General features: G+C 38.4%; 1 protein-coding gene across 3 annotated transcripts in view; it reads right to left on the reverse strand.

Moving 5' to 3' along the window:
* SFSWAP (splicing factor SWAP) overlaps positions 1 to 10,914 on the reverse strand; it is a 49,944-nt gene extending 39,030 nt beyond the window's left edge. For 2 of the 3 annotated variants that reach the window (XM_059827659.1, XM_059827658.1), the window contains exons 1-4: positions 10,564 to 10,914; positions 7,953 to 8,122; positions 7,276 to 7,413; positions 4,060 to 4,145 (exon numbers count right to left, since the gene is read on the reverse strand). In XM_059827659.1, coding sequence (XP_059683642.1) covers positions 4,060 to 4,145; positions 7,276 to 7,413; positions 7,953 to 8,122; positions 10,564 to 10,823 — 654 coding nt within the window. In that variant the 5' untranslated portion in view covers positions 10,824 to 10,914. Of the gene's footprint in view, positions 1 to 4,059; positions 4,146 to 7,275; positions 7,414 to 7,952; positions 8,123 to 10,563 lie in introns of those variants that run through there. The other variant, XM_059827660.1, reaches the window with a different exon arrangement.
* Positions 10,915 to 14,646: the final 3,732 nt, after the last annotated feature.

The raw sequence follows: 14,646 nt of genomic DNA on the forward strand, positions 1-14,646 counted from the left end.
GCTTGTAAAGTGTGTTAGAACTCCAGAGGGAATTAGAAAAAGCAGTAGTTCCCTGCCCCTCTTCTCAGCTTGCTCTAGCAACTCAGTTTCATAGTCACTTTCAACTAGTGAAAGCATACCAGCACTAAAAAAAAAAAACAGTCCCAATCTGCCCGAGCTGCTCATTCATTTCCTTCTGCAAGATCCTCTCCTTCTATTGGCACAACTATTTTTGTCATTGCACAGCAAACTGAAGAGGGGAACAAATCCTGGTTGAGTTTGATGTAGCAAAAAAATTTTTTTAAGCCAGGTACATTCCATAGCCATATAGACACTTCTGCTGGCACAAGACTGGAGACAGATGTGTTTCTTGACACAGCAGTGTCAATTTAAATTGGCTCTACCTTACAATACCTGAAGGTGCTCTGGAGACTCAACATGTATGGTCTTCTTCCCAACAGCTGTCCTTTATTCCGTTATCACTGAATGTGCAAATATTGTTCACCTAACTAGAAAAGCTTGTTACTATGCATTTGCTTGGAAGGAATGTGTTGCATCTTAAGACCAACATAACAATTGCAATTCCTATGTCCTGTCATATTCCCATAAAGAGTCATTAAACACTTCAGCAATAAAAGAAAAAAGAATATTAATAAAGTTAAGCAGCATTAATGCATTTCGACTCCTGAAATCCCACCCAAGGAGCACTGCCACATCACACCCAAGAAGAGAAAAGAGCAAGAATATCGTTAAAGAATGAATGAACTTCATCATTCACTGTCTTTAATTGCATACTCAGACAGCTCTGTTTTGTCTTGTGCTCAATAAACTGTAGAAACACATACTCTGTGTGCCTATAAAGACTGAAGTGTCACACTAACGATTTATCTTTGCATTTTTATTGGTCCAGATACAGAAATATGTTGCAAACCTCAGAAAATCTTTTTCAGAAGATTGGAAGCACACGAGACAGTGGTGCTCTATTTAGGGAAAAAAGTCTGAATGTGATCAAACAGCACGTTTTTAGAAATTGTTTTCAGCCGATTGGATCCTTTACTAGAACAACATGTTCAATATTGAAAATAATTAGTTTTTTCAAGTTCTACTTGTCTTTCTAAAACACTACCAAAGATTATTTTAATTAGAGGCCATGAAGTTCTCAACAAACTGATAACATTTTGTGTATAGCCAGTTTTACTATGTAATCATACATCAAGTTTCTCTCTTTCTGCGGTTCTCATGCAGAAATACAAAATATACTTAAGGCCAAGAGATTCATAAATAAAGCCACAAATCAGCAAGGAAGCTCAAAAAAAGATTGTATCTGAAATTACTATCTGGTCTTGAATTTGAAACTGATACCACTATAAGCTCTGGAAAACAGGCACTATGAATATTAATATGCTTTTAATTGACTTTAAGATTACTAACACCACTGATCTACAAAACTTTAGAAACTTTACAAAGTGAAAAACATTAAATGGCAGAGATACAGATATCATACATATTCTAGTTTGCTATTACATTTAATAAAAACACTAAACACTTACACTGAGAAGAACTGTTAAAACTTCTGAAAGAGTACTTGCCAGAGCAGAGAAAAAACCCTTCTGAAAAATACTCCAATGATACAAGTGCTATCATCTAGTCAGATATTTTGTTCCAATCTTTAATAAGTATTGTAAGTAAAAGTTTTTCATGAGTGAGCCTCCCTTACTGCAAGTTAAGCAACTATCCTCCAATCTTCAGTAAGCCTGGAAAATAATTTTAAGTCTTATGTTGCCTCTCAATATTCTCATCTGGAAAAAACAAAGCCATTTTCAATCTCTCTCCTCCTAAGTTTAACTGATAATATCCTCTTACAGCCCACTTCCACAGCATCCATGCACTTAAAAAGCAACGGTCAAGGACAGTCATCTTTGCCCACAACCCTGACATCAACAGTTTTAAGCAGTGGAAGACTTCTGCATCCTCGACACAACTCTTCTATTTTAAGTTCCAGAATGACATTACTGCTGCAGTTGGAGTTGCCACACACTGAACATTCAACAGCTCACCTCAGCCTCTGTATTTTCTTTGCAGTAGTGCTGCCTAACTACTTAGTCTTCATTTAACATTTGCACTTTGGATTGCTCTGTATTACAGGAACTATTTTTATCTGTCTTTATTGAACTGCATCTTGCAGATTGTGAACAGTCTCCAAGTTAACAAGCTGATTCTCAAATTTTATCTTATTTTCAAGCACTACAGTTTCCTCCCCAAAATGATCCAAAGTTTACAAGTGTCCTCCTCCCACCATGACTATCAACAAGTGCCATGTCTTTTAACTTGAATGTCAATTAGCAGTAAACTCAGGAGGGACGTAGAACAGCACTCTCATTTTCACAAACCAGAAATGTATCTGTACACCTTTTCCAATCACTTGTGGATCGACATAATGGCAATGGAATTTATGATGTATTTCTCTTTTTTATTTTTTCTTTAAAATGGGAACAGGGTAGAGTAAGAAGTATTTTTAAAACGTGCCTCTAAAACCCCACCAGTAATTTACCAGACTTCTATCCTTCACAGTAATGGAGTTAAAAAATACAGAATAAATACATGCAATGGTAAAACTGAATAACTTAACTAGAACAACACCAACAAATAACTAAGGCTTAAAAAAAATAAAATTCTCAAAATTCCCAACCCAAGGTCAAGTATACATTGTTTTCAGAGCTGCTGTCTAGACAGTTTTTTTTTTTTAAATCAAAACCAAATATGCCCAAATTTGCTTTCTGTTCATTTGAATATACTAGAGTTCAATAGCTGACTGAGAAATCACTGAAGTAAGCCCCACACTGCATTCTGCAACTTAAATGTAAAATATATCTTAAGTTTCAGACAAAATTCAAGCAAAGCAGCTATCTAAAACAGCAAACATTCTTTCACCAGCAGTTACTTTTTGGAAACTGCATACAAATGCTAAATAAGCAGCTTCTTCCTGAGAACTCAACGTTCTCATTCTAAGACTAAAGTATAACTCATAATTTAAAGGCAATAACACATAAAAATCTTCCCTGAACTTAGAAGTAGGTTTGGAAGCACTTCACTAACAAAATGTGTTATAAGATTGTAAAGAAAAGTAGAGAAAATAAAATTAGAACAAGTAAAGTTGCACATTAGATTTGTTAAAGAGCTCTTATTTCCTATAAAAAACAGAACAGGATAAAAATTTTCAATTAAAAGCTAATGAAGTAGAAAAACACTCTTACACAAATACCCTGCGTTCACTATTAGTTATCCTAACAGAGTACTTTGAATCTTTACTGGCTAAGGTTATCAAGTTGAGAAGGCAGCCCAAATAGAAATTAACACTGTCATGACCACGGTATAGGAGAAAGAATATTATCTGACTTCCCAGTATCTTTTATGAAACTTGAAATAAGTTGAAAATCCTCATGGTTACAACTGTACTCAAGCAGGCAACTGTGCAGCTCCCTTCAGGAAAAATACACAACTTCAATTAAGTTTACAGTTTACTATGTACAAAATTCTGGTAACATCACATGAAGGAAAGAGCTTCTATATGCTAATACTTTCAAGTTATTTCAGAATTTGCTAGAAAAACTATTGCTTTCCTCCTTGAATAGGCTAGTCTTAAACACAGCCTTTATATTTGATCCTTCCTATCCCCTTCAGATTGGGACTCAATTAAAAAGAATGCAGACAAAAATCTTGAACAGAAGCAATCTTTTGGTTTAATGGTCCTTTCATTTGGAATGTTAACCTTGACATCTCAGTACGTATACATTCCAAGAACAACTGCCTTTTTTCTGCATTATTTAAAATAACATCACAAGTGATAATACATGCACTTAGCATAAGCACTGCAATATTTTCAGCGTGAAAAAGAAGATTCAAGAGAGTTGACAGAACTCAAGAATTCCAGAAAGCACATTTGAAATTAAGCTTCTATTTAAGAATCTTTTAAAATGTAACACACTCAAGTTAATGGAAAAAAACCCACAAAACAGTAAAGCACCATAAACTCCTTGAAAATTGACAGAAATGTAGGTTGCATTAAATGTACACACATACCAGTTCCACATCAGAAGGTACATTCAGTCCCGGAGGTGCAACGAAAGGTTCTTCATTTTCTTCTACATTTTCTGTCTGAGCTGCTTCTACAAGAAATGACAGAATAAAATACTATAGGACAAAACATGTCAAAGTACCCAAACGTTAACAAAAATTATTAGAATAAAGTATATCTAAAAGGATGTGTAATCAAGGAATTTCTCAAATGTAACTATAATCAGCATTTGCACTGAAGACATTTAAATACGGTCCCTCTCCCTGGTGTTATGTGTAGTTTATTTGAGATTGCATAAATTATGTCTTAATAGATGTATTAGGAAGAATAGAAGTCTATAAACCTTAGCACTGACTACAGTGCTGAAGACAAACAAGTGTCAAATCAAAAAGAACACATTCATTTTCATGAATATTTTTGTTTTTACAAGAAAACCCATACAAAATTAAGGGGAATCATTTTCAATGCACTGGGTGAATCGTTTCCTAACAATGATTAAAATACTACAGATACCCAATGTCTCTAAAGCTGTTAAGACCCATACATCTGGCTAATCTGAATTCAGCTGCCTGTTAATAAACGGTTTCAGCCTATGTAAAAAAACCTAAGTATTTTCATTAGCCACATAACCCTAATGAAAGTTGTATGAGAATGCAGTAAGGAGGCTTAAATCCACCTTCATCACCTACAGCGATAAACCAGTAGTTGCCTTAACAATTGATTAAAATAGATGATGCCATTCATCTGTGAGTTCAGTCTAAAGTTAGTATGGTTCCTTTTATATCAAGTTTAACATATCCAAATATGTAACAGATTTATCACATGAACTACTCACCTAAAACAGTTATTCTTTTATTAAGGCAAACTTGTATTACATTCTGTTATTTATTATATACCAGAAACATTCCTCTGAAAATATTTTGCTTCACAAATTTTTATAGTAATTGAAGCGGAAAGTTTACTTTCTAAAGTAACTTTTAGCATTATCTATTCTACTAGCTTTAAGAGAAAATGCATTCCAGCTTTATCCTAACAAATTAGATAGTCAAGTTTTCATGCAGTTTGTGCTATGGGAACTATGAACACAGACAGCAGAACAGCCTAATCATGCATGAGATGTCACAGCAATTACTGTGTACATGCTCTTACCCATGCAAGAAAGAGCGTTAACTTTTTTGTTGCTGTCTGGTGGGTTGTTTTTTTTTTTAAATGAACTCAAATAGTTTAACTCCTCAAAGGCACACAGAAATTTTAGCATCAAGGAAAGGAGGAAGAAGCAGCAGACAAAGCAGAACAGGATGGTTTCTTTTGGCAGCAGCTCCAGCTAACACTTAAAGTGTTCACAGAACTACAGCCTGTAATTCACATTACTGTTATGGGCATCTTCCAATGCTGGTTTTTACTCTGCTATGATTTATAAAAAAATCAATGTTAAGAATTTATAGTCCTGTATTATTGGAAATTGTTACCATATAGCAAGCTATTAAAAATCTGTAAAGTTCAGCTACAGCAAAACATAATACTGATGTTTTATCTCACTTTTGCCCCAAGTACTTTTTCCCCAAGTACTATCAAGTGTTACTAGAAAATGTCCGTTTGTTATCCATCATTACTAAAAATTTTCTAGAAGATAAAGAGTTTGGTATGAAAGCTCACAACTGAGACAATGTTCCAATGACCTGCTATGAGGATCTCTACTACTCGTCAGCAGCACTGAGAATTCTTGCATTACATCACAAGATTTTGTAATAGCTTAGCATGACACTTCCATGCTGCATCAAATATTAATTAACTAAATATTAACTTGTTGGAAGACTGGGTAGTTATATCTCTCTTTGCCAATGACTAAGTTGTCTCATTTCAGCATTGCTACTAAAAATATGGCTTCATTAAGGCTGAAATACATTATTCTAGATATGTCATCGTTCTAGGAAAGAAAAATAATGTGGAGCAACCCAGACACAACTTGAACTCCCAACAGCTCTCTTACCAAATGAAACTGAAATTTTTATTTATTCCTTATACACTTGATCAAAGGTAGATTCTGTAACATTATGGCACATTTTCATGCAGTTTTGCAAAGGCCTCCTACAATACAGACTCACTCAGCAGATTGCCTTTCTAGTGACCAACAGAGAGAGGGCACTCCCCTTTTTAATTTCTATGCAGTAGAGAAAGATGGGGGAGCCAAACTACAAACATGTTCTTCTCTATCACCTCCAATTTTTCAGTAGGCTTATCCCTATATATACATGCAGATCCACACAACATGAAAAACATCCCTATGACAAGAAACACTCAAAAACTGTATGTAAACAGAACTTAGAAACTATTTGGTTATGGAACCTACCAGACAAATGGGAATAAAATAAATGAAGTAAACCCCAGAAAAGACAATGCAATTCAGCATTAGTACTGAAGAGTACAGGAGAAACCCTTGGTAGAAGGCAAATGGCATGGACACTGCCCTGACACAACCTCTCACACACAGCAGCAAAAAAACCCACTAAATAAGCTTTAGCATCTAAAATGATCCTGCATGGTAGCACACACCTTGGTAAAAAAAAACAAAACAAGCACATCTCATACCACGGTAACCCACCAATACCTAGTTAGACAACCCAATTGTTAATTAAACAATCCTAACTTTACTAAGACATAGTTCAATAACACTTGAAAGCTTCCTTAGACTTCATGTTAAAAATGCAAAGTTATTGTAATTAAAGATGGGAACATAAGAACCTGAATGCTGAATTTTTTCAGATTGCAGAGAGGGGCACACTAGGTTGAAGACAGACTCGTTTATAATAATTAAGATGACAAAATCCAAACTTAAAAAAAAATATTCTCGTTAATTACTATTCTCTCTCTGCTTGCAATGATCTCTTCCTTCTTGACCAAGAAACATAGTGTTAACAGACAGTCATGTGATGAATTACTAGTTTTTTCTGAATAAGAATCTGCAAGACAGCAGAATTAAATTTCCTATCCTGACTACTGTAGTATTGACTGTGCTGTAGCAGGAAAACATTTAAGCACATCAAAAGCGAAGTTTGCAAAAACTCAGTAACACAGTTCCATAAAGACTTTGCTGAAATGCTTTGAGATTTTTTTACTTGTATTTTAATGAAACACACATTTTCAACCTTCAACTGCAAGTGAGAGACACAGAGGTGTTACGTTCTTCCTCTCAATTAACGCTTGCTATTTTTACCCCTTACCTCTTTGTTTTGCAGGCTGATGCTCCTCCTCCTCAGTGGGTTCTGAAGGGTCATAATAATCACTGCCATATCGGAATCCCACTGCATTATAGGTACCATCCTCTGCCAAAGCTTCACTCAGTCTTTTATATTCCTCCTCTTGAACAAAAATGCAATTACCAATCATTAGAACATACTTAAAAGCTAATTTATTAAAAAAAAAAAAAAACAAAAAAGGTAGTATTTCTTACTTTAGTTTTTAAATGAGAAGTTTTCACCTAATCATTTTAGCTTTCATTAAAAACTGAATAGAAAAACACAGCACGTACATATGCTGATCATTTATTTCTTCCTGAAGAGATAAAGGCTGTGGGTTAAAACATTCTAATGTAATTATGCATACAAAAGCACAGAATTTCCTTTATACAAGACTAAAAATGAAGCAGAATGTGTTTATTTTGGGGGTTTTTTGGGTCTGAAATCCCAGTCTGCCCTCAGAATCTGGGCAATTTCTGTGTGGATCTATATTTAAACTATCCTGAGGTCCTCTCACATACGCAAAGACTCCCGTTTTTCGAATCCACTGGGTGCTGTCAAGATAACATCAGAAAAAGAGAGTATAAAATTAGGAGTAAATTTAATTTCATAATTATTTATTTAAACATATGCTAAACTCAGGAAGTTTCCTTGAGCAATACCTTGCCTCGCCTCCTCCTCAAGCAAGTCCGTATGCAAGGCTAAATACCTCTCTTCATCACAGAGGGCCTCTATTCTAGCTTCCTCTTCAGACAACTGATAATCTCTGTTCCACGTGGAATATTCAGCATCATATTCAGAAAGGTCATGTAGGTGACCACGCCCATCGTACCTGCAAGATGAAACAGCTGGTCAATGCAAAAAACTTAGGGCTTGGGTTTATGCGACTACTTAAATACTTACCCATTAAAAATGAAAAAAAAATACTTAAACGTTAAAGCATATTTCCTTTTAGAAGTTACGTTTAATTTTGCTAATCATTTGTCACCAACTATCGAAAATTTGTTTAATAGTCTAAATTCCTCTCAAATAAACTAATAAATTATTACAATTAAAGGCAAAGGTATCCTTTAATAGTTTAAGTGGGATCCATTTCCTTAACAGCTCTTACCGTACGTGCTTCAACCAACCAATCAATGTCACTTGCAAAATACGTTTTTCTGGAAAGTCAAATAGCTTACATTCACACAAACCCGAATACATAAATACCTATCCGTAAGAACCAAACGGTCGAAATTTCCTCGCTTCTTTCTGCTAGTCCCGAACTCTCAGGAGATATCTTCACCATAGAAACTTGCGTCCATTGGAGGTAAAATCATGGCTAGGCTCGGCCCCTAGCCATTTGGCTGAGGAAATAAGTTCTGGGTTATGTGATAGAGAGACACACATACATAGGAACAGTAACATATACATGCAATTTAAGGAGGTTCACCGTAAAAACGGCAAAGATCAATGACGTACAGTTCCTTTCTACTAAGCAGAAATAATTTTATTTGCAGGAAAACCACTGCATTGGGATAATGTTTACGCATCAGTAAGAGAAACTGATTGAAAAGTAAAGTGACAGTAAAACTCGACTCCGCTGAGGTGTCTTCCCACACACAACTCTTGACTTGTGCCAACTTGCTAGACCAAAAACAAAGAAAGTAAATATTCTTATAGCAAAAAGTTAATGAAACACGTAGGTCTGGTTAAACAAGCTCTGTCCACAGGCAAACTTCAACTCATATCTTCTCATAGCAATGTGCTTTTCTCAAAATGGTGAAAATGAAGACTTCCAGCTGCTGGAGATAGAAAGAATCTCAGCTTCCAAAGGAGTTTGTAAGATTAGTAATTGCAAGCTACCTTAACTTACAAATGTATGTTATTTAGATTTTTCGGTATTATATGTACATACATGCACATACTCAGTTTTTGCTCCCAACAATTTCTGTAACGCCTGTAAACTGGGTTACTATTACACAGGACCACAAAAATGGCCTCCACCTACTAATGAAATCTGTCACAAAAGTGATCTGAAGTGTGCATCATAACACTTCTCACATAAGTAAGAAATTAAACATAGCTACAAACATTCATGGTTGTTTTTTCATGTCTTCGTGTTTATTCTGATTTAACAAATTAATTTCAATCATAAAAATCATTAATGGAGTAAACCCCAAAGTAGTGCAAGGGCATTTCTTTTTTTCTCCAGTCTTATGGAAGAAAATTAAAAGACCTTACCGATAATTTTCCAAGCCAAAACAAGAAAAATCATGTATAGCACCAAAGCAATGATGAAATTGAGGGAACAAATATCTATAGTATGTCATGTGATCCTTTTCAAACCAAAATCTTTCCATCTTTCCCACTGAGGTTTTCAGGGTCAGCCACAACTCTTAAATTGTACTTTCAGTGCTCCACTCAGATATACCCAACCTGACCTCCCATTTTCCCTCTCTCCAGGAAAATATTCAGAAAATTCACTCTGAATGAATTTGTTTCTAAATCCCACCCTGCACTGCTGAAATAACTTAAGAGACCAGAACAAACATCAAAGCAGATTCTATTACTCTGGCCATGAGTCTGCAAAACAACCAAAAAAAGTCACCCCGACATAAAACTTGAAAAGCAAGCACCCAAAACCAAAGCCATTCTGCCTAACACAGTGAGTCATGGCACAAAGAAAAAGTAATTAGGCCAAGAACTGCTTTTTGGGTATCCTAGCAATAGCCTGCAGCCAGATTACGCAGGAGAAATAAGAAAACCCCATTTCCCCTAAAGTGTATAAATACCTTTCTACTCCCCACCCTGCACCCTCCTTGCTTACAGAACATATAAAGTGCCTAATAAGTATTCCCGTCCAATAAGGCTCCCTTGGTTTCCAAGTGAGAAAAGATGATGTTTGTGGTTTGCATTGAAAAGGAACAGATCATTCCCACACTCCACTCCACCCTGTAAACCGTACCCGAAGAAGTGGAGCAGAAAGACCCAATGCACACTGACTGTCAGAAGAAGGGGAACCTCCCAACACTGCCAGAGCAGGGAACCCCAAGTTCCCACTGCCGGGGGGGCGGCCCTGCAGCGTTACAAAAGCAGCACTCGAAGCAGTCTACCAGGAGGAGCTGCCCTCCAATTCTGCCAGTGAAGAAGAGCCCCACACATCTGCCAGAGTGAGCCCTTTGCTCATCCCCCGCCCTCACTTGCCCACAGCATAAGGGGGGGGGGGGGGGAACACAAAGAGGCTATAACAGGAGATCTCGCAGCAGAGTCTGGGGGTTGTGTTACACCGACCTATCGATCATGATCTTGGGGTCTCCCATCCAAGGAATAAGGTGTCGCCCCTGCTCCTGGTACTGAGCCTTCTCATCATCTCGAAACAGCTTGCAGGCATAGCCGAACACCAGCAGCTCCACACGGCTATTCCCACCTCCACCTCCTCCTCCACCTCCTCCGGGGGGCCCGGGGACCGCTCCCCCGCCTGACAACAACATTAGGGGCGGCGGGCCTGCTTCTTCTGCAGTCCGTCGAGAACCTCCGACCCCCCCGTACATCACCAGGGGATGCAGCGAGGAGGAGGAAACTCGCAGTAACAACGACTGTCCGAGAAGCGAGTCCCCGCGAAGGCCGGGCCCGCACTAAACTTCCCAGCTCCAGAGCACCACAGTCGCCATCACCCGAAACAAAATGGCGACTCTTCCGCTTCCGCTGGCAGAGCAGAGGCTAGGCTGGCTTCCGACAGCATGCAGATTCGCCGTCGGTTTTGGCAGCCTGAGTGTGAAATCGCAGGGAAACGGGGCGCGGCGCGGCGCGGCTCCGCGCCACCGGCGGGGAAGCGCAGCGTCTGGCGACAATGGCCGATTGCCAGGCGGGGACTCGGACGCCGCGGGCGTGACGAAAGTGCGGCACCAAGGGAGGGGGAGGAGCGGCGGGGGCGCTGGGGCGGGGCGGGCGGGGGCGACTGCTCTGAGGCGCTCGGCGTGTCTGAGCGGGGCTGTTCGCGTCTTGCCGCGGCCCTGGGGCTGGCGGGATGGGGTTTGGATGTGGTATGCCTCAGCTGAAATGCGTACACAGAGTTTAACAAGAGAACGAGGGAGGTCGCGGAGGCCCTGCACGGAACAGGGAGCCGTGTCTCCCGGTGTCTGTCACCCGGCTGAGGAGCCCCACGGGGGACTGACGACGGGGAGTCATCGGCGGGATGGGCAGTGATAGAGCCAAAGGAAATGGGGAGACTGAGGGACACGGGGCTCGGCAGAACATGTGTCGGGGTGGGCGGCTCTCACAAGGGGCAGAGTTGTGGGAAGGTGAAGCAGAAAGCGGGGATTCACCTCAGGCTGCGCATGGGAAGTTCAAGGGGAAAGTGGGCCTGGAAGCCACGGCGGGGAGGGCAAAGGCTGTGGCGCTGAGGAAGATTTTTGGAAAAAAATGATAAATTAGACTATTTTTGCTAAAATTGTGTAATCTGGGCTGAAATTTTCAATACTTTTTACCTCAGGATTCTTATTTTTGTCACACTTCAGAAAGTATGAAGAAACATTTTGCGTATGTTGTAATAAAATTTTGTAATGAAGCACATCGTGTTTTGCAATTCACAGTGGAAACTAATTCATCGCCTTTGTTAGGAGAGGTTCTGGATGCCCATGAATATAGGCAGAACTGCCGGGGTTTTCCTGTGTGAGCGACTTACTGGCATCATTGTACACAAAGGAATGAAACATGTAAAATAGTGTGAGAAAAGCACTGCGTGAGCACAGGAGAAGAGATGGGTAGCTTGTGTCAGCATTTAGAAATACCTGCTACCATGTAAACTCACTGAAGGAGGACTCTAGAAACTTCCTTGGATGCTGCTTTATTCATCTGAAGTTGAAATTGAAAACAATAATACATGGGGTTTCCACAGTATCTTTCAAAGTGAACTACAAATCTGAGTAAACTTTATAATGCTGCTTTTAGGTAATTGTGATGCATATATGGTTCCACCTGCCATTTCCTGTCCTAGAAAAGATGGTTAAAAATCTACTAAAGCTAACATCTGTATCCTTTGCAATGAATATGTGGAAGTAACCAGTAATTAGCTGATATTTCAAAGCTATCAGTGAACAAATCTGCTAAAGTTAGATGCCTCAGATGTATCTTATTATTTTATAAAAATAACGACTGAGTTGTTTTAAAGAAGAGAATAGTTCTTGAGTTGTTTTAATGAAGAGAGAAGTTCTAAGTGTAACACTCACCTTTAAGAAACAAAATACAGACCTGAACACCAAGGAGACAGGTGGGAACACGCTTGAACATTGCGCAACAATTGTACATGAGTTGGGAAACATTTGGAGTGAATAACAGCACAGGAGAAAACAATAGAAAGAAGTCCAAGAAAAAAACAAACATTTTTTTGGCGGGGAGTATAAGAAAGCAATTGAACGTTGATATGTGGCAAGGATTTTGCGAATTCCATAGGTTTTCTGGTAATGCAAATGATTCAGCAAAAAGATGGTATGGCACAAAAATGGCTCTGTGCAGTTGAAGTGGCAGTGCAATAAAATAACTTCAGACCATTTTACTGGCATATCGGCATTTGAGACAAGGACATGAACTGTGCATGAGTCAGACAAAGGACAAAAATGGAAATCTTGGTTACAAAGAATGCAATTACAGAAAGATGGAGTGAGTATTTTAATGGTCTCTTTAATAGTGAAATGGATAAAGGTGAACAAACAGCAATTTTCCAGCCAGCTGAGCCATTTGTAGAAGAACCAAGAGGTGACCAGAACACCCAGGAACAATAAAGAACCAGCTGTTGTAATATTCCCACTGAATTATTAAGAACAGGAGGGGATAAGACTAAAAACTAATTTGTGTTAGTTTGGTAGTTTGAAAATAATGTAAAGAAATGGAAAAGGGGAGCCGCATGTCTATTTTTGAGAAGGGACAAAATGAAATCTGAGGCCTGGGGCAGCATCTTGCTGTTTATTACAGCATGTGATGTTCTAGGCTATTTGTTCACATGTAATTAGCCTGCAAACAGAAGAGAGATTAAAAGAGGTTTCTGGAGCAACAGGACTACAGCACAACAGTTATTTTCAGATTACTGAGTACCTGAGGAAAAGAAGTAGGAACATGAGCAGGCTACATGCAGGGATCTTTAATGTGTTTAAAGAGCATGTCATAGTGAATTACGAATTTGCATTGTGATAAAAAAGCATCTATCCCTCCCTTTGGACAGTTAATATTCTTTTTTCCCAGTATGTGTAAAAAAGTAATCTTTTTTCCATTTTTTTCATGTTTTTTAGTGTACATCATCATTGGGAAGGAAACTTCGTGCTAATCATAATATAGGGTGTGCTTTTTTCCCACATTTAAAGACACATCCAACTTTAATATCTGCTAATAAGAAAAAAATACTCTGAAATTACTATAGGCTTCTGTTTTAAGGTCTTTATATGGTAGGGTGCCCATGTTCTTTCATTCAGACCCTTGAATAGTCCCAGCTGTGATGAAGAGTGGCTAGCTGTAACAGGAAAAATTTACAAAATTCATCTCTCTCCCTCTCACTTTTTCTATTTTCATTTTGCTGTGGGTAGGAAAGCAAGAATAAAGCAAGTAAAAACAAGCCTTCCTTTCCTAGGCCAATACCAGTCTTTTTTTCTCTGTCTTAATGGAAGTGTAGTTGTAGTCATCTAGTGTTGTTTTGCAGTTTATCTTTAGCTAAAAGTGTAGAATAGTGCATTATTTTTCAGTTCTGAAGTAGGTTTGAAAGAAAAGTGCTGATTCTAAAGAAAAATACGATTTATATCATGTTTCAGTGATACAAAGGAATTTTCGGTATACCAAAAGAACGCGTCAAATGTTATTCCGTGCACATGGAAATCTGAAACTCTGGAGTTAGACACCTGCAGAAAGCAAAGCACAGGATGGGTAAGCAGTTCGGTACAGAAACACTTGCAATTTTTCAGTAATAAAGAAGCTATAATTTGGGAGTGGTATTTGGTATAAATTCAAAGAACAGGCTTGTAGTCTTCTGTATTGGTTATAAGGGGGCAAAACTGTATGAGAGCGCTACCATAAAGGGTTTTCTTGATCAACACAAGCACAATGTTTTTTACAGGAAAAATAGAAAGCTTGCGTATCATAATATTGATCTTGACATTAGCACTCTCAAACTATTGAAGTAGGTTTGTTATTGTTGTAGAAAATGCTCTGCTTAGTCAGGCTGGAGCCAAGATCTCAGGTTTTTTTTTCTTGGTCATCATTTGATCATTATGGAACTTGGCATGAACCTGCACTGCCGTCAAACTTCTTTATTCTACCTCAGCAGTATCTTGTAACAAAAGAGCTGCCGTGTGCTTTAGGGAAGGATGCACAGAACCTGCGAGGTTTCCT

Source organism: Gavia stellata, chromosome 21 (genome assembly GCF_030936135.1).
Source record: "Gavia stellata isolate bGavSte3 chromosome 21, bGavSte3.hap2, whole genome shotgun sequence".
Classification (NCBI taxonomy): Eukaryota; Metazoa; Chordata; class Aves; order Gaviiformes; family Gaviidae; genus Gavia; species Gavia stellata.